The sequence below is a fragment of the Rhinolophus sinicus genome, chromosome 17 (assembly GCF_057876585.1).
Source record: "Rhinolophus sinicus isolate RSI-liver-muscle chromosome 17, RSI-T2T, whole genome shotgun sequence".
Taxonomy (NCBI): Eukaryota; Metazoa; Chordata; class Mammalia; order Chiroptera; family Rhinolophidae; genus Rhinolophus; species Rhinolophus sinicus.
The window spans coordinates 145,360,975-145,382,248 of record NC_142517.1 but is presented as its reverse complement, the minus strand read 5'-3'; the positions used below and the strand labels follow the sequence as shown (position 1 = coordinate 145,382,248).

Genomic DNA, 21,274 nt, shown 5'->3' with positions numbered 1-21,274 from the left:
TTTATAGTTCCAAGGTCTGGGCTAATAGAACTTTACAAAGATTTGGGGTTTTTAGGTTTCCTCTGTCTTACCCTTCAGACATGACATCACTTGGGCATATTTTTTCTATCAATTAAACTCATAAAATATATGATACTAGTATAAAGAATGAGCCAAGGATTTTTCTGAATGTCTCTATAGCCAAAAGAAATAGAGCTAAAAGAGTTGAATCTAGATAATTCAAAGTGGGGGTAAAGGGAGGGAGGGAGGGAGGCAGGAACGTACACAAAATTGCTAATGAAACTTTTCTATAGTTATTGAAATTTTCTGTTCATCTACATTTCCCATTATAGGACCAGATAACAGCTAGACCAGAACCTGTAAATCGAAAGGTTGCAGTGCATGCTTTTCGAATAGAGTAGTAAGTGAATGAACAGACTGCCAACCCATCATATGAATGGAGAGCCACTGTTAGCCCTAATTTTCTGATATTTCATTCTATTCCCTTTGTCAAAGGCATTTGCTATTGAGTGGCCAATTAATCAGGATATATCCCTATGTGAAAAGTATCCCAGGAAACCATCTACCTCCTGTGACCTTCAGATAGAAATACTTCTATGTTTATCCCAAATTGCCCCCTCTTTTCATAAACTTTCAGCAAATCATTGCCAATGAGCTAAAATGACAACTCCATAGCCTGGCTTTCAATATATTACGTAAACTGGCTCTAAACTACTTCCAGCCACACTCATTTATTCATTGTTTCCTAAACAAACCATACTGTCTTACCACAGAACCACTGACTTACCACCCTACTCCTCCTCTTTCCTAGTCACTCCTCCAAGTCTCACTCACTGTTGTTTCACATCCAGACCACATTATGAATCTTCCTTAGGTATTGTTGTTCACTCTAGTTCCATATCACTAGTTTTAGTTATGCTCATATGACACTTAACATATGTTAGTGTGCCCATGCACACACAAACTTACATACACTTTTTTCTTAATCAAATCATAAAGACGTTGTGGCATAGAACAAGTCAGAAACTTTGATTATGAATCCTGGCTCTGTCACTTGCTAGCTATGGATAATTTCTCTGAGCCTCAGCTTCCTCATCTGTAAAATGGGGCCAATAATCCTTGAATAACTCCCAAAGATTTCATTAAGATATAATGATGTAAGTAAGAACACGTCCTTTATCAGTCATGAATCATATACAAATATATTATTTAATGTCTCTTTCTGTATCCTCAGTACGTGGCAAAGTACCCTTCACATCTTAAGTACGTAATGAATCTCACTGATGAAAGTACTAGACCACAGCTATAGAAATTTGCTGAGTCATCTTTAGTTATTTCCCTCAATTCTATCTAGTTCACATTTATGGACTACTATTGTGCCACTTTCTTTACAGGAATTATTTATTTAATCTCCCAACATGAGGCAGGTCCTAGATCCTATTATCTCCATCGATCTGGCAATCTGTGAGACAGATCCCCAACAATGCTTTGGCTAGGTGACATTTTTTTTCCATTTCCATTAGAGAAAAGACACGATAAAGTTAAGTGACGTGATAAAGTTAAGTTAAACTCACAGTGGGAAATACTGGGCAAAACTGCCACGATGCTGCACCCAACAAGCTATAATTAAAGCTGTCACCATTTTCACTATCAGGGCCATTCAAATAAACTCCAACCTGAAAAGTTGTACGTTCTTTACCCAAGGAATGTACGTTCTTAACCCAGGTACATTTTTCTCTTTTTGAAACTTCAAATAAACAAAGAAATACAAAAATCTAAAAGTGCAACAACCCAATACTTTCAGTTGTTTCTGCTTACAATGTGCTGAAAGTTTGTAGTTACAGATTATTTTTGTAAAGTCTGCAAATTTAGAAAGTCTATATTTTATAGAAGGTTACTGCATTTTCTTCAACCTCAGATCTTTATCAGGCTAAGCAATGTCTTCAACATTTTTCCTCCCTCGGAAATAAAACTCGGGTGTTTCCTATGATTGTCTCCTCTTTATTCTTGTTTCTTCCATTCTTTAACAGCATTTTATCCATTTCTAAATTAACTGTTAATTAAAATCTTAGTCATTTTAATGTCATCTCATCTAATGAACAGGGGAAATTCCTTGAGAATAATTTTTTATTTTTATTTGTAGTTTTTCTTCCTTTCAGTTGGCATCTACAGAAATAGATTCTTCAATATCCTTCCATAGGGAATATTTAAAATAAATGGAGTTAAGGAAAAGGAATACATGTAGAATAAAATACAGATGGCAACTCTCAATAATGAAGACCATAAAAAATCTGAGTTGATTTTGTATATTTGGGGGGAGAAAAGAAAAAAGGAAAACAATGATCATTTCAGAACTTACATTCCTAATTTATATCATCTTTCAAATGAACAAAAAGGAGTTCAACCTCCTTGTAATGAATTGACATAAAAAGGGCTTTATCTTCTAACTGTAGAATTCAAAGATGTTTTTTACGTGATACTATAATGGTTTAAGAGATTAGATGATTTTTTCCCCCAACAATTAAAACTGAAGGTAAAATGCTACTTGTAAGTATAAAAGAACTCGTAAGAGCCTGAAAGGGTTCAACTCTTCTAGTATACCCCTGATTTTATATGCAAACTGATACAGGGTTGGTGTTCTCATATCTTTAAATAGGATCACTGTTACACAGAGATCAGAAAAACTGCTACGAACAGAAGTATTTATTGCAATAAAGGCCAAAAAACCATGTGGCCATCAGCCCATACATGGAAATAGGTTCGCAGGAACTAAGTAACTCCTTGGAGAACAAAATCTTAGAGCTGGGCCTCAGGTGTCTCATCAACAAAAAGAGAGTTGAACTAAATGGCATTTGAGATCCCTTCCAGATTCCAACTCTTCTATTTCTGCTTATGGTTCTAGTTCTCTTCTAATCAATCATACACAAAACTTTTTTTTTTTTTTTAACTTCTGCAGGCACCAAGTCAATTTTGGAATGGTCTCATATTTGGCCTTTGCGTTACACTCTAAGTTTCAGGTACCTCGTGTTTAGGTCCAAGCATCAGCTGCTTTAGCAATCTTTTCCTCCAATCAACATCCAGTGAATTCAGCAGACCCTACACACCAAAAATACCAACCGCTTCACGTAATTTCCCATTCCACTGTCTACCAGATAAAAGCCAAACTCCACAATTCAAGGTTCTTTATTATGTGGTCTCTCCCTATCTGATTCATGGGTATATATTACATGTATTTAATGTCAGTTCTAAAACATTATAAAAACAAAATTTGAAAAGAAAAACGTTCATGCATATTTCTCCATCGTCAAAAATAGTCACTATTTTCATTTAATGAACTTTCAGTGTCTTCTCATTTTCCAATAGATGAAAATAAAATTGTATAAATACAGAACATTTTGTGTTACTCCTACCATTTGTTTAGAAAAAACTTTTTCATGTTTCCATGACTTTATTTTCTGATAGCTATAAAATAGTACATATTGATCAGCATCTCCACTAGTTCAGTTGGCACTTTTGTGTGAAGTAGAAAAAGGCACATCTTCTGGCCCCCTGCGGGGGACAATTTACCTAATGACATGTGGGCACCCTGATAGGAAAACAGTGTATTTACTGGGGGGAAAAAATCATCCTGTAAATAAACAGGTAGGATAACGTAGTATGGAGGTTGAGGTCAGACCACCTTCCTTCAAACCCTACCTCCTTTACTCACTGTTTGATCCCATGCAAGTTGCTTAACCACTAGAGGCCTCAGTTTCATCGTAGGGATAATAATAGCAGCGATCACAGCACTGTGAGCGGGAAATCAGAAAAGGCCCTTAGAACAGCGCCTGGCACGCAGTAGACACTCTAAAGTTTTTTTCCCCAATAAAAACTATATCAATGCTATCTTTATCTTTGTGCCTATTTTTAAGTACATCAAAAAAATTACTCCCATAAAATCATGGCCAGGAAAGGGATTACTGTATTAACATGCACAAACAAGGATCTGACTTTGAACTTTCATCTCTTCATATAAATCCACTATGTACATAGGTAGCAAAGCATCAGATGATGACTATTCATGAAACGCCATTCCATTAAGATAATAATCTCAGGAAAAACAGTAAAATTTGTTCTGAGGGCTCTTAGAAAGAAATATTAATGGGAGTTAATATCTTAAAGGAAATATGGATTTTGGTCTCCTTACCCCAGTGGGGAGGGCCGATCGGGGTGACCTATGAAGCCTTTCCAACTCTGTTTGTCTAAGACCCAGTCTCCATCACAAAGCCTCTGTCCCGGAAAGGACAGGTTCTTCCCTCTTTCCCAAACATGCCTGATCTATGATACAAGATGTTACTCATCTCATTCTCTTTCACTTTACCTCCACCTGAAGCAACCTTTCCTCACCTTGAGAATGAAACTCTGGCCATCATCCAAAGTCCTAGTTTAAATCGGACACTTCCTCCAGGCTCTTTTAATGCTCCATCACTTTCTTTAAAAATTCAGAATATTTATTGTCTATGTCACTGCTTATTTAACAGCATTAACCATGACATTCTGAAAAAGTAAAAATTACTTTCTCTTGCATCTGAATTAATGCAACCTTTATCTTCAAAAATCTAGTGTGCTCATAGATGCACATACAGCATCATTTAATTTAGTGAGATCTACAGCGACATTAAGAGATAGAATGTTCCTTAACTGAAGTCATACCAGACTGTAAGGTGGCAAGACAGCAGTGCTGATCCAGGTTTCTACCGCATTGAATCCCTTTTACCACTGGCTAAGTTGACAAATGATACAGAGTCTAATAGCTGATATAACTCATGGTGACTGTCATGTCATAAAATGTTTAATAACCCATTTTAAATAGTTAAAAAATAAAGTCTGAAACAAAGAGGAGAGTGTGCGTTAACATTAAAATTTTGTTTTAAAACAGCATTTTTTCCTTTTCTCTCTTATCAAGTCCCATTTATAAAGTATTTTAAATTTCTTGAAATCTCATTTCTTCTTCCTAGTTTAATCAAACCTTTCTGCCAAGTGATATAAGATTATCCAATCTACCTTATTATCTGGCGATTAAGATGAGGGAACTAAAATCCGCAGTTGGATAAAGACGATATATTCTAATCAAAACAGCTACCAGAATAAATCGTCTCTACAGAACATGAATCAATACCCCTTTTTTATTTTATTTTTTAAAAAAAACCCTTATAATATTAACAAAAATGCAATATGCCTTAAAGGTATGAATTCTTAAAATGAGGAATCATAATATGATAACAGTGTATCAAAGTGTAAAAGGCAGTGGACACATCCAGTACAGGGTGATGGCGTGAAGCCATGAGGTTATCATATGATAACATGGAGAGCAGTTGCAAGACCCTGCCACCATACACTACAAGCTCTCTTGGGTGCTATTTTCACCCACGACTTACGAGATTTTCCGGTTTGAAGCCTCGTCATCAGTGTGAAAAATGAAGCTGCTCCAGAGGCAACAGGGAGAGAAGCAGCTGTGGTGGGCATTTGACTGAAGATACTTAGGCAGAGAAACCCATCTGGTGGTGATGTAAGACATGAATGGAACCGGAGGAAGAAGAGACAGTAGGACAAAAAAGAACAAAGCAGAAGAGAGAGAAGACAATCAGAAATGAGATGGCAGAATGAAAAAGAAGGCAGCAAAAAGAAAGCCAAACAGTGAAGGAAGCACGGACAGCAGGAAAAGAAACGGGAGAGAGGAAGGAGGAGAAAGAGAAAAAAAATGTAAATAATCTTTGGGTATATGAAAAGAAACATGTACCATATGTATGTACTTCTGATTGCTGTTTTTATAAGTCACAGATGCTATCAAATGACCAAACACAGAATTAGAATCCAGGCACAAGTCCATGAACCACAAGAGCTGGAATATCACTGATACATATTATTTAAAAACAGAAATAAAAATCTAAGCTTCAGGTCAACCAGCGGCATGAAATTTACTGCCATTTGATTTTCTTGAGTGACTAGAACCCATGAAGGAGAGTCAAAGGACATTCCAATGTTCCGTTTCTGAGCCCGAAATTGTTCAAACACAAAACAGAAGAATGTCATGTTGGTTTCTTAGTTGGTCAACTTCAAGTACACCTGCTAACCAGACATGCCATATAGGTCCTGAGTTTCTCAGAAAAGCATTTCCATCATGTCTATCCCTATACTTTTGGTCTGGTTTTTTTTGTTTGTTTTTGTTTTTTCTCAATTTAAAATGAATTTTAGCAAGATCTACCTTTAGCCACCCATGAAGCAAATCAGGCTGGACAGTGATGTCCCAGTACCATGCCTTCCAAGATGACAACTCTCCCCATATTTTCCTAACTCTCCCACTCTATCAGAAACAATGTGCTCTCAATGAACAGTCTTCGATAATTCAAAACAGGCATAATGAATTATTAGTCAGAAAAATGAATCCTTGGCAAGGTGGTAGATGGCCAATATATGATCCTTTCCAGTTAAGAAATGATGGAAAAGCAAATTAAAATGTACTTTTTCAAGTCAATCCCTTACATATAATTATAGCTATACTAATGGTAAGAATTTCCATTCTAATACTAAGTTGATTAGGGAATTCTTCAGGCACAACTGGCCTTTCTTCAACTTCCAAGTCAGCCCACATATGTCCCTGTCCACGTGTAAAGTTTATGCAGACTAGCAGGTTATATAGCCCTTGGCCTATTGCAAATGCCATGAGATGCTCTGAAACACTACTCTTCGTTATTATGGAATCATTCTAAACCCATGAATATAATATTTGGCATTTCCAAACAAGGAAAATATGAATTGGAAACATGATATTCAATTGTCAAAATCCTTCACCAGAACTGAGCTTCATCATAGAGACTTTAACTTTCCATGAGCAAAACGCAAGTCAAAGGAACACAAGGTAATTAAAAGCCGACCAAATACGAGAGGTCTGGAAGCCATATAGTCACTGACTGCAAGCAGACATATGCACTCTACTAAAAGAACCCAATACCTGTGGTGATCTTAAACACGGACAGAAGTGTCCACTTGCCAGATCAAGCCTCAAACAAGTGAGGAAATTGTCAAGCTACAAAGAGTAAGCAACATTTGGGAAAGCGGGGCTGATTAATAAAATGTTTATTAAACTCCTGGAACATAAAAACCTTTATGAACTGGCTCTACGTGATATAGCTATCTTGACAGGCAGTTTTGATTTACCCACCTGTGTACATTCGCACTAAGTACAGTGCCTGGCAAATTACAGAAGCTCAAACATATTTTTCAGTGAATGAATGAGTGTAGCTGCAAGTGAAGGAACAATTCAGTGATATTATACCCATTAGTGGGACAGGGGATCAGCACCCACTCTCCCTTAGCATGGTGGTGTTTCAGCCGGGAGAGACTGGACATGGAATCCTTAGAAGGTTGACAGCTGAGTACACCTAACCAAAGGAACAGTGCGTAAAAGCATCTCGTTAATAAAACTACAACATTCCGCACCTTTGCATAAGAACACATCCCACAGACACACACTTGCTCTACCCACCACTGGAGGAACTGAGGGGAGGAGCAGGGTATAAACAGCAACAAAGACTTCTTGAGAGTCTCAAATCTGCGTGCTGCCTCTACCCAGGAAACAGAACCTAAATCATGATGTCAGCGTCTTCCTGCTTTCAGAAACTTATTTGCCTATGGAGACTACTCTATGGATGTGTCTTTTGGCAGCAGAATTTTCTCTTCGTGCTGAATGAAGGTGCGAGGTTTCCCAGAAGCTATTTAAAGCGACAGTACTGATCCCACGAACAGTGCAGAGTGATGAACCCACGAACTCCTGAAGAAACGTTCCTTTGGAATCACTGGAAATGCAAGTGCTGTGTGGCAAGGTACAGCCACACGTGGCCCAGGACCATCACGGAAGCGAGGGACCCGTGCTGTCCCAGCGTGTCCTAGAGAACCTGCCTCCCTTCTGATGAAAGGAACTCACCGCAGTGCAGAATGTCGTCCAGAGCGGGACACGCTGTTGGCCACAGGGGACGGCAGGTTGCTCCCTCTGTGCAAGTCCTCAATGGACCTACTCCAGGGCTTCGATTTGTCCACCGAGCTCTCCACCGTGCTTTCCACACTCTCAAAGTCAAAACTAAAACAAGAGCAAAATGCCACTGAAGACATCAAGATTCAAAGTCACACAAATACATGGATGTGAGTAACTTGCTCCTCCTTCCTATTCTACATCTGCATCCTGATACAGGTAGTCTTTGCAAAATAAGAAAACGAAAAAGGAAATACAAAAGAATTTCCATGACTCAGTGCTAGCTTCGAAAATACAGAATGACAAACACTGGACCAGGCCAAAGAATAGCTGAACGACAGCAAAAACTAAATCTTTATATGTGATTAGGTTGGTGCAAAAGTAACTACGGTTTTTGCAATTATTTTTAACCTTTTAAACCACAATTACTTTTACACCAACCTAATACTACAAGGCCTGCTAACTTACCAATTGCCAATATAGCTAAGGTGGAAGGAGACCTCACAGCTGTCTTCATTTTGTTTTAACAAGTCAATATGTTAGGCTTGTACTAATTTATTCCTACCCATCAATTTTCACTGAGCATTTTCTCCTAGTGTGTTGGCAAGTGCACTTTTCCAACCATATGTGATCCATTACTCACAAAGTTATGAATTTGCTTTGATTTTGGAATCTCTTCCCAATGTGGTGCTCTTGAAAGCAGGACTGTTGTTTCTCTGACATTTTTTGAGGTTATTATTCACGTTAACCATGTTAGAATAAATGGCAAGTTAAGTTGCTCATTCTTGTATAATTTTAGGAACAAAGTTTTTAAACAGACAGGCCTTTGTGTTCTATGGATTTTTTCCCCTCCCAAAGTCAGTAGCTCTACTTTCCCCCAAAAAAATATTGTATCAATTGTTTCTACCCTAGCTCTACCAAGCATCACCTGATCAGCTAGAGAATAAACAGAAGGCAGCTATAATTAATATCATCTGGAAGATCTTGGAGGCTATCACCGAAGAAACAGCCACACTACATATTGGAAACAACGAGTATGACTTTTTATGAAAAAGTATGACTTTTATGCAAGTATGATTGCCAAAATAAAATACTTGGTCAGAACAGTCATCTGTAAACTAGGTGATGCTGTCCATCTACTAAACACTAATCCAGATGGCACAGACTGATGTGTAAAGTCATCGAATCGATCTGACAATTTTGTGATGCCTTCGGATGCAGGAAACAGTGCTGAACAGAAAAGAGGTAGAATTGAGATCCTAAAGTACTAAAACTAGAAGCCTATAGTTGATATTAGAAGAGGTAAGCCGAGGAGATCTTCCAAGAGCACTCAGGCATTTAACACTCTTGCCAAGTCACTGTGCAGCCCCCGTGTCATTGAGGTGTCCGGCACTCTCCTGATCCTCTTGGCTCATTGCCCACTGTTACACAGCAGAAAAAGGAACCACACACCTAAGGGACAGCTTCGGTTTTAAGGAAGAAGCATGAGCCTGTTGTTTCACACTACATGGGCTAGGAAACTGGCACATGCCAAGGAACAATAAGACATTTTTCAGCCCATTCGTTTCAAGAAAGAACATAAATTTTACGTATCTTTATATAGTTTTTCATCTAATTAAAGCAAAAGAAAAACAAAACTAATAAGCAAAGAATATAAAGTTAATGCCAAAAAAGTAGAAGATTAGGAAGCAAAAGCTCTGAGTTCTGATCTTGCATTGGGTTTGATCTTCTGCTGCAGACTAGAATTCCCCCACAGTAGCACTACCTGTCCCTGTTGGTTTTACGTGAGGGTACATTTGAGAAAGCTGGTTCAGAAGCTCCATTGTGATGAAGGGAAAGGGTTCATTACAGCAAATATGTAATACATAGCATGCCATTCTTTTCATTATTCCTGAAGTTTCTTGGCCCTTCCTTATTTGCATAAATATTCCTCCAAATTTTAAAATATGCAACAGGGTAATATTATTGTTTTGTCACATAATGAGAAATGTAAGGGGGACTAGCAGTTTTTGACGTAGGAGACAGATAAGAAACAATCTTTAGAAGAGTATACTACAAAAGCTAGTGTGATATTTCAGAGGACAATTTCTCAGGAAGATACATGTTAAGTACTGTCTTTTCTTACTCTAGTCCACATAATATATGAGTTATCAGAACTGAAACTCATCAAGCCACTTTCAGTTAATACTTTAGTTTCTGCATCCACAAGGTAGGAATAATTATAGCTTTCTCCTCACAGATTTTCAAGAAAATGATGAGGATTATGATAGCATCTGGTTAGGTCTTGGGATTTTATTGGAGTGAAGCAATGTGAAAACAAATCACTGCTTTTAAAAGAAGAGTTGAAAGGAAAAAAACACTACCTAGGCCAAAATGTCTTCCAGTCAAATTAAAAATACAGTATTATCTCCTCAAGCTGTATGTGTGAGAGTTTATCTGTGGATACTGATATATTTTTTTATTCAAGGAGGAAATGTGGAGAAGAGAGTATCTCATTCAAATGTACACTTTTCATTTCTGGTGTGAATCTTTCCAGAAGTCAAGCAAATGGGAAAATTCTATGAATTAACAAAAACAAGGTTAAGTGAGTTGATGTTTTTTCCTGCTTTGCTCCAGTCCCCCATGTCCCCCCACCTGTACAAACAGCAAGTCAATATAAATACATATAAAGTAAAAAGGGAAAGCATCTCATTTAGCCCTTTTTTCAGACTGGTAGCAATTTCTGTCTTTCCTAGCACATATAAATATGCATATATATGTCATTTTTTAAAATAAAAAGAGTCACTCTTCTGTATCTTGCTGTATTCACTCAACAATATATCATATACCTCTTTCAATAGCTGCTGGAGTATTCTACCATATGGATATATGAAATTGAGCACCAAACAAAGTATTTCTTTTTAAAATAAGGACTCTTTTCAGGGTAATTTTTACTCCCCTGTTTTATTTCTGCCTAAAAAGCATCTCTAATAACAATTATGTGAGTTGCTTTTAGTTATTTGAATGGAAACAAACCTCCTTAAACCTCACCACATCTGCTTCTGGTTTCTCCCCTCAGTGCAGTGTATAATTTTACCACTGAGTTGCATCTTCTGTGACCACATAAAATTCAAAAGAAACAAGCCAAGTTTTACTTACGTTACCGCATACTGCGCAAATGATAGATATTCCACTAGAACATCAAGACCTTTGTTTTCTTCATTCAAAAACTCTCTGACCCATCTGTTGAAAAAAAAAAAGTTACTGGGGAGATTCATCACATGTTCTGCCACAAAAGGCCAGTGAAAACTTTTGTTTTTTCACCACAAACGTTCATTGCCTGAAAGGAAATATGGAGTAAGAAAGCCTAGACTATCACGTGAGATAGGAGCTTTTAGATAATGACAACTAAGAAAACCACATTTCAATACACAAAAAAGAGGGGGCAAAAGGTCTGTGTGCCTTCTTCACATTTGACTGCTTACGAGACTTAACCTACAAGAAACTTTCTAAAAAAGGAACTTGCTAAATGTACTTTTTCCACCATAATTGATCCACAGCCTGCTTGTTGAAGGAGCTCAGACTACACAGGGAATGAGGCAGACTGGGGACATGACAACATAACCACTGAAATCCAGGCGCGAGTCCAAATCCACGTTCAACTCTTTCTTGGCATACAAAGCTGTCTGTAGAAAACACTAAACTAGCCAATGAGAGACCAATGTTTATGGGCTTCTGGAAATTCAATAGGGATGATTTTAATTTTTTCCATGAATGTTAAAACCTTTTATGAAGTTGCAGGCACCACAACCATCATCAAAGCTGAGACGTGACAAATATCATGGTTTTTAAAAATTCATTTTGAAATAGTACCACCTTGCAGTTGAATGGTGGGTTTAAAGGTAGGTCACTGTTGTTTTTTTTTACACATTTGTATTCATTCTTCATAGTAACTCCTAGAGATGAAGTAGAATGGTCAAACAGAACCTTCAGTTACTGAGGATAAATAGCTGTTACCCCACCTTACATACTCCCTCCAGGGTGTCCATCTTCAAAGAATATGTAATATCCCATTACGCCTCTGCTAGATTTGAAACTCCAACAAATAATAAGTAAAAAGTTCCACTATTATCACAGAAATGAACGTGGGGTACATCTGCCAATGGCATTCCAAAATGGTTGCCTCCCTCCCTGCACACCAAACCAACAAGGTCCACCAGCTGTGGACACGATAGGGGCTACAGAAGGCAGTGTTGAGAACTGTTAGAACAACAGTAGAACAGTCCTACTGTGTGTCCTTAAGGATGAGCAGCCGCTTGAGGTCTTTGTCTTAAAGGAAGAACAAAATCTGGTGGACTCAGGATGCATTTTTTATTTCTGTTTTTTGGAGGATGTTTTCGTTTTTGTTTTATCTTCCAAGTTCATTCTTTCTTTTAGTTGTGGCCTGATGCCATAAACTCGGATCTGCAGGTAGTTACAAGAGGCAGCAAGGTCGGAAAAGAAGACAACCTGCCTTGCTTTCCCCTGAGAGTCTCGGGGAGACTATCACAAAATGTATGCACTTAGTCTAGCCACATGTAAGCAAAATAACATTTAATTTAAAAGAGACCTAGAGTGGCAACACTGGCAAAGAAAACACCATCCACAGGCCCTTACAGAGTGACCAAAACTGACAGGGCTGCCTACCGGCAGAGGCGGAAGCTTCATTTCCAAAGCACCACATACATAATCTCATGGCATCTGCTTCTACTTATTTTCATTTGATTTATTTTAATTACTCCCTGTGCAGCTAGGTCTCAGGAGACAGCAGACATTTTTAAGCGCAGATTATTAGAAGCCGAGAAATAGTAAAAGGATTTTTTTCTTTTTCTTTTTTACAACTGGTAGGAGACTAAAGAAAGGCTAGAACTCACTATGAAAATCAGATGACTAGCCTGCTCCTGAAATTCAACCCCGTCAGCTTTGCTCAGACCTCTCCATTGGTCTGTCATAGGGGCTCTGACTGCAGGATTTAAACTGGCCCTCCCTCCATGGTGCATACACAGCTGGAATCCCCAGAGCTAGGCCTGGGGGTCATCTTTTTAATAGAAAAAGTCACAAGGTCCAGAGTTTTCAGGGAGTCTTGGTTCTGTGTATTCTATCTCAGTGGCCCATGAGGGTACTCTAATTTAGGAGTTGAGAAAAACAGTCATGTAGTTCCTTCTGGCTGATTTTCCAGACAATGTCCCAAAAAAGTAGAGGTGGTCTAAGATACCCTGAGGACCTGCCATTGTCTCAACCACTAGCACCTGCATCTCACTTAGAAAGTTTAGCCACACACTGGATAGGAAGCAAATGACTCAGAGATAAGAACATTAAAAAAAAAAAAAAGAAAAGAAGAAGAAGAGGAGGGGAAGGAGGGAGGGAGGGAGGGTAGAAAGGTAGGAAATAGCCAATACAGCCAGAGCTACAATTTTCTTGACTCAAAATGCTAATTTGTATATATTTTGATGCAGGGATAAAGATTATTAATTAGTTTCTCTTACTTCAATTCAATGACCTTATCAATACCTCCATTCCCAACTGCTGCCTCAAAGTGAAGGGCAGGAGCAAGCTGCTCAGTGCCTAAAAAGCCAACTAGAGTGTAACACGTCCTCCCTCTGAGAGGTTTAATTTCATGCAGTTAACCAATTTTGTAAGCTAGGAGCTCTTCCCTGGGTCTTTGATCTGACCCAGACACCCCTAGGTGATTTAGGAAAAAATAAGAAAAAAATCCACCATGGTTCGCTACGTTACCTTCTTTGTCAAATGATAGCAGGTTAGCAAAGTCATTTCAGCAAAAAAGCTATGGATTATAAGGAAAAAAACAGCCTTTACTTTTCCCCTGTCCTCTCAAGTCCTATCCCTTCCACACTTGGAATAGTCTGCATGAAGAAAACAGGTGAGAGTGAATTTTTGTGGAAATGAAAGATGGAAAGAAAACAGGCAAAGAGGAGAAAAGGGTAACTTTCAAAGCAGAATCTTGAATCTAAAGGCATTAAAAAAAATGGATGCCCTATTCTGCAGATTTATGTATATGATCATGCAATGGAATATCATCAATTTAGGGTTCCCGTAGTCATTTTCTATTTTCACCTCTGTGTATGCTACATACATTTTTTTATATATTACCAATATGCAAACAGTTTCAAATTGGGTAATTACAGGTTTGGGAAAGTAGAATTATTTCTGATTCTGACAGTATGCATCACTTACTAAGTACCTCACAGACTCACTGTAATTACCATATGTTGTAAATTTGAATTAGGCAAATTCCAAATCAGCAGCTCAGGAGCCGGAAGAGATGGTGGCCATGAAAAATAGCTCTGGAAAAAACCTTATTCAAGGAAGGGATCTAAGTACAGATGCCAGTAGTCACTGTTTTATTGTAGACAGGTCAAAGGTTTGTTTCCAATTGCGGCTGTCTTCTCTCTGCCCCCAAATCTCGAAACCTCATTGCTCTCATCTAGTGAAAGGCAGGAGCAAGCTGCTCAGTTCCTAAAAAGCCAACTAGAGTGTAACACATCCTCCCTCTGAGAGGTACCATCTAGGCATACAAGATAAAGGGACAAATAGTGAATTCTCTTTGTTGGTCTCCTTTAGAGAACTGCTACAGACACAGTGGGAACCGCAGTGGCTGAAAAGAAATCATGAAAAAAATCATGAGACGCAAGAGAAAGAAGATAAGCATCACCCAGATTGCCCATCGGCTACCAACGCGATGAGACAGCATCAGAAATCAGTTCTCAATGTGTAGCCCACGCACCACTAGGGGTCCCTGAGGCCCTCTCAGGGGTTTGTGAAGTTAAAACTATTTTAATAAAAATATTAAGAACATACTTGTTTTGTCATTGTGCTGATATTTGCCCAGATGGTACAAAGATTGGGGAATAAAACTGCTGCCACCAAAGAATACAGCTATTTATTGTATTCTTCACCCCATGCACTTGGGAGGGAAAATGAAAAAGTCAGCTTCATTTAAAACTGTCCTTAGTAAAGCAATAAAAATTACTGATTTTATTAAAGCCTCCTCCTTGAGTGTACATCTTTTGAATTTTCTATATGACAAAATGGGAAACCCACATAAAGCACTTCTGCTGACCCAAGCACCACAGCTGTCTTAAGGAGAAGCACTTGAGCAATTGTTTGAGTTGCAAACTGAACTACCCATTTTTTACATGGAACGTAAAATGACTGACAAACTATGTTTATTCTCTCTTGGGTATTTGGCAGATATTTTCTCAAAGGTGAATAAAGTGAGCCTGTCCTTCTGAGGAAAACAACTGATGGTATTTGTTGTCGATGATAAAATTTGAGCTTTCGAACAAAACGAATTTGAATTTTGAAACTCCTGTATTCAATACCATGAGCTTGACAGCTTCCCAATACTTAAAAGTATATTCTGATGAAAATGGTGAGTATGAACAAATGTGGTTGTTGTTATAATACAGAGTAAAATGTGTCGATGTTTGAAAAATCAAAATAAATCAGTAAAACAATATTTTCCAAGTGACCAATTCATGTCGTTACAAAATTATGAATGGGCAAAAAGACTCATTCAAGTGCAAGACAGTAAAATGGATTTTAGTATAACAGAGTACCAAAGCTCATTGATACGATTTCAGATTTCATATTGCAGCTACCTTTAAGAAATTGCCACTTCTTGAACTTTGATGTACTATCAAAGAAGAATATCCACAATTATCTGAAAAGGTTATTTTAAAAAACTCCGCCTTTTACCAAGTGTGTATCTGCGTAAGGCCAGGTTTTCTGCATATACATCAACCAAAATACCGTGTCACAACAAATTGAATGCAAAAATCTGAGAATCCAGCTGCCTCCTATTAATGAGACACTAAAGGAATTTGTAAACATGTAAATCAATGCCACTCTTATCACTATTTTTTTTTTGCTTTGGAAAATTGTTATTTTTATATAATGTGTTATTTATGCTGTTATTATTTTGTATTTATAGATTTATACTTATTAAATACTTATTACTAAATATTAAATTTTATTAAATAAGCATATTTAAAATGCATGCATTTAAATTTCCAATATGGTAAAGATTAATGAATAAAACCCACAAATATAAAGGCTTATTTAGGCTCAAAATAATTTAAGAGAGTAATGGAGTCCTAAAATTTAAAAATTTGAGAACTGCTAGTTTTATAACAGGCTTTAGATTCGGATGTATCTAGGTTCACATCTCAATGCCTCTACATCGTATGGACTTGAGCAAGATAATTAATAGCTGGCTCAGTTTTATCATCTGTAAAATGGAGGTTCAAAGGTAAAGTCAAAAATAAAAAGATTTTGTAAGAAATAAATCAAACCACACATTTAACATGCCTAACACAGTGCATAAGAAAATGACAAAATGATTATGATCTTAAGAATTTCCATAAAGCATCACTGAAGAATGAATTAATCATAGGGTAGCTTGATGCACATATACCACATACATGTTTTATACCTCTTAAAACCAGCCTACATTATGCTTCTCTCTTGCCTCTTCTAGCCTGACCCCGCTGCACTGATTCACAAAGCAGCAGGGAGTCCAGGAGGGAAAAATGTCGGAGTAATAGTTCCTCGGTTCCTTCCCCTTTCCACAAACCTTCTCTCCCTGCCAACCAGCACATTCCTCCTACAGACTCATGCCCATTCTTTCTCTCAACTCTCCCAAAGAGATCAAGTATAATGAGCATCTTTTGGAATTTCTATGACCTTGTACTCAGGGTGAAAATTAATTTTCTATCATAATAGGGAGTTTTACTAAAATAAATTACCTGCAAGGAGAGATAGCCTACACCTCAGTTCCTTGGAATAAAGCCCTTAAATCTTAAATCTATCCAGCACCCCACCATTGCCACCATTTGAATCTTATCACCCTGACATCCAAAAGAGCATGATGTGTCCGACTCTCACTGCACAACCAACGTGTTCTAACATGACTTGGCTCCTTTCAAGGGTATTTCAAGTCATTGCAAGCACTTTGGATCAACCATAATCCAATTCTTCTCTATTATTACAGTTCCTAAGATTAAGTGAATGAGATTATTTCTAGCCCAATTCTTATTTCAATTTGGCTGAAAGAAAATTAATTTTCTTTCTCAGAAGATTGCTCCTTCTATAGAGGTTTTAGGTCTTATATCAAAACTCAGAAGAAATCTTTTGCACAACAAATCCATAGCTTGGAATGTTATCTCAGCGAAGCCCCAGACTTTAACCTTGAAATGCAAGCATGTGCCAAGAATAATTTTTTTAAGGCAAGTAGATTTTAAATATAATTCTTCCTTTTAATTTCTGGGAATCACAATCTCCTAGGTGTCAGGATCATTTTAGACAGAGGAAGCAACATTTTCTACATGCAATTCCTTAGGGATATATTCCATAATATTATTGAATTATTATTAGATATAATATGATTTTCAAGAAGTGTAACAACAAACAACAGTTATCATATATTGAGTAATTACTATGTATTAAACTCTATATTAGATCTTTTATAAGTTACCTCATTGAATCCTTACAACATTCCTATGGAGTAAATATTATTATCCTCATTTTACAGATGAGAAGTTAAGTCATGTCGTAAGTACAAAGAGCTTACGTAACTTACCTAAAGTCAAATAACAAGTAAGGGGCCACAGCAAAATCTGAACCAAGATCTCTCTTTCCATAAGGCAAACGTGCACCCAATTCCCTTTCTTTTGTGGTATTTCAAATCTTTGGCTCCCTTACATAGCACCTTGCATTCCAAGAATTCTTCATTGTAGTGATCATTTTCACATTATTGAGTAACTTTTCCGAAAATTTCCCAATCAAATGAGGTTAAGTCACTTAGTTTCTATAATGAAGAGTCCAGCTCAGGTTGTTTTTTCAGGACAGGCGAGATAGGTCAAAACCCTGGTGTGTGGCTTCGTTCCACATAAGATTGGGCTGGTAACTGGTTGCACACAACCAGACAACGCACCTCTGTGAACATCTCTGCTGCTAAAGCCAAAGCTTTCCGAGTGTCCCACATAGGTGGTAGACAAGGGAAAACTTCAGCTGGAGAAGATGAAAGGAACGCAGGAATCTTTCAACATGCCTATAGTAACCTAAACAACAAACCACTCCAATTGCTTGCAGACTTGCACTGGCTTCAACCCAACCAGGACTCTACTAGTCAGCCAGCTTTGTATTGAAAATGATCATCTTGCTTTGGTATTTGATGGTCAATTTCACATTATTCCAGCAATGTTTGAAGAAATGCTTTTGGACAATTTGTAGAAATCCTGGCTACAGCTCATTCCATCACTTTCAGTCAAGAAGCGATGCCAACAGTATGGGGTTGGACCTTTCCAAACGGAATCTAGCTCCTGACCCACAAATATTGGAAAGTATGTAAATTTCCTAAGATTGGATGCCCAACTGTATTAAATCACCACCACTTTCACCCCCAATAGACAAGCCACACTGCTTTGATCCCAGAGCCCTGATTATCTTATTTCCCTCCAGGCAAAGAGCTGCCAGACTAGGCTACAGAAGAAACAGAACACAGCATTTTGAACCAAAGCACCTGGCTCTACAGCTGTAGGCCTTGTGAGATTCACTCACCTTCTCTGGTCCTTACTTCTTTGAATCTGTAAAATGAGGGACTAGATAATCCTTCATTTCTCTTCCAGTTCTAAATCATGACTTTATGATCCACTAGTTCTAGAGCCCATTTTCTGGGACAAAGGCGATTTTCAACTTTAGATTAGAATCAGTTCATTTTTCAAATACTTTATTCTCAAGATGACAAACATGCCAAGTCATCCTTTAGGAAGTGAACATTCTCACCTCAGCTCCATCACCTATCAACCTTGCATTCCTGCAATTCAGAAAAGCTTATTCTGACATAACTGAAAATTAACCATTTGAATGGCTTATTAAAAAAACATACCCGGCAGTAGATGTAAATTGTTATTTATATATTTATTTTACAACATACTCTGTAAAACTATAAAATAATACACATGTAAAACTTCATTTCCAATAGACCTACAAAGAAGGCAACAGAGGAAAACTCTAAAAGATCTAAAGTCTATAGTCTTCTCATTATAAAACTCAAAGAGTCAAAATCAAGTGGGTTAAATAACTTGCTGGATGTTAAACACAAAGTTTAGGAAGAACTAAGGCTACAAAATAGGATACCTGATATATCATTCTATCTTGGAGATAAACCATCTTAAGGGACTGTACAATTATGATATCCTACGAGTAAGGGAGAAAGTCATGAAGCTGTACTTGTTTGAGGCAAAACCACCATACTGTTGCATGAAAAACTCTTACAAATGTTTAGCACAGAGACTCCCCAACCTTTATTTTCCAGAGTGCATTTACATTTAATAATCCTGAAATTTGGGGATGTAGGAAGAATGACTCAGAACCAAGTATCCAAGTGCAATGAGGTGTGCTAGGTAACATTACTCCAGCTTTATCCTCTCCTGGCCAGAAAGTCCAGGGAATTGAGGAAAGGAGAATGGAGCAGCTTCAACAGCTCGGAGAACTCCAATGAAGGCTTAGAGATTCCCCCAGGATCTCCACCTATCTCCATTACTTGTTGGGGATTCCTGATTTGCCATGAATTATTATGCAGCCAAGAGACCAAGCACTTACCACTGCATCTGAGAAATAAATTTTAGAATGGTTATAAATATCCCAAATCAAGGTTTGTCTGTCTTGCTTCTACTGATTCTTGAGTATTTCGAGTATAACACAAGTTCCACCCATCTAAACCTCAGTCTCCTAACTTACAATGAACAGTAAGGACGCTTATCTCTTTGGATATAATTTAGTCACTTGGTCAAGTGTCTAAAAGCCTTAGAGCTTAAATGTTAAATGGGCACACTTACCCAATATGGTTGGTTCTTAAAGAAATTTCCAGTTCTCTTAGCACTTGTGTGGATTCTTGAACACGCCGTCTGAATTTCTATAATCCAAGAACACACATTCTCACAAAACATATTTTAGCAACTGCTATAACTGAAGCTTACTTGTAATAAGTTTAACACAATATGAAAATATCTCTGCTTCTAAAGTGAGCTACTCTCACATTTCTTTTGGCAAAGCCCACACATTTGTCTCATAATGAAAATCAGCTTATGTGAAAAGACTGGGAAAGATTACTTATTTCATGTACTGTCTTTGAGTAAGTGGATTATTTTTCCCTACTCCACAATGCAACAATATTCACCAATATACCTATGTGATGGGGTCGCTAAGACTACCCCAGTTTCAGTAGGACTCACAGGACTCAGTGTGTCATTGTACTTATGGCTAGGATTTAGTATAGCAGGAAAATACAAGGCGCAATCAGCAAAGCGGAATGGTACGTGGGGTGCAGTCTGGAGGAAATCAGGTACAAGCTTCTAAGAGTCTTCTCCCAGAGGAGTCACAAATAACAATATTCATGAAACGCTGTCTACCAGGAAAGCTCATTAGAGACTCAGGGCCCAGGGTTTTTATTGGGGGCTGCTCACTTAGGCAATCTGTGCCTACCTAGCATATACCAAAAGTCCAGACTCCCAAAAGTAAAATAGGCATTCAACACAAACCATATTGTTGGCATAAATAGTTTTTCAGGACCATGAATCGTTCTTATCAGGAAATGATGGGAACTCTCCTGAAATCCAAGTTCCCAGTTGGCAATGGAGAGCCAACCTTGCAAGCAGGCCTTTCTAAGGTGACAGTCTCAGGCCTGCTATGTTAATTCTTTTCTGTAAGACCTAACATTTTCCAAAGCTGAACATTCCCAGTTACCTCTGCCCATGAGCCCTCACTCAGAAGGTCTCTCCTCTAGAGCACCTGTCTTCTACTTTTGGAAAGTCCTCTTCATTCCCTGCCTGTCAAATCCCACAGATCCTTCCAGAACTCCCAGAACTCCCTCAGGTCTTTCTTCTTCAATGGATCTGACAGAATCTGAATCTCTCTGTTTCTCTCTAAATAATCTCCAAAGAATCGTTAGGTTGCACTACACATCCGTTCTGTGGAACACAATTTCCTACAAAAACATTTATTTGCAGTCAGTCTGGAAGAAGGACCGTCGATGGGCAATGCCTTCTAAGAGGAGTTCTGTGCTCTCTGTGCTATAGATTCAAGCCATCTTCATGTTACACTGCTTTCAGGAAAAGGCTTTGAGAATTCTAGCTCAGGATATTAAGGACCCTTCTCTGCTGCCACAATTGCAGTGTACACAGGGTCGTCCAGCTAAAAGACAAAGGCATGCAAAGAAAGGAAGGA

General features: G+C 38.0%; 1 protein-coding gene across 12 annotated transcripts in view; it reads right to left on the bottom strand.

Moving 5' to 3' along the window:
- The window catches only part of FMNL2 (formin like 2), a 281,040-nt gene that overhangs the window by 72,275 nt on the left and 187,491 nt on the right, over positions 1-21,274 (bottom strand). For 7 of the 12 annotated variants that reach the window (XM_074336414.2, XM_074336391.2, XM_074336408.2 and 4 more), the window contains exons 4-7: positions 19,888-19,964; positions 11,147-11,230; positions 7,964-8,116; positions 5,418-5,537 (exon numbers count right to left, since the gene is read on the bottom strand). In XM_074336414.2, coding sequence (XP_074192515.1) covers positions 5,418-5,537; positions 7,964-8,116; positions 11,147-11,230; positions 19,888-19,964 — 434 coding nt within the window. The remainder of the gene's footprint in view (positions 1-5,417; positions 5,538-7,963; positions 8,117-11,146; positions 11,231-19,887; positions 19,965-21,274) is intronic. The other 5 variants (XM_019751736.3, XM_019751744.3, XM_019751740.3 and 2 more) reach the window with 1 other exon arrangement.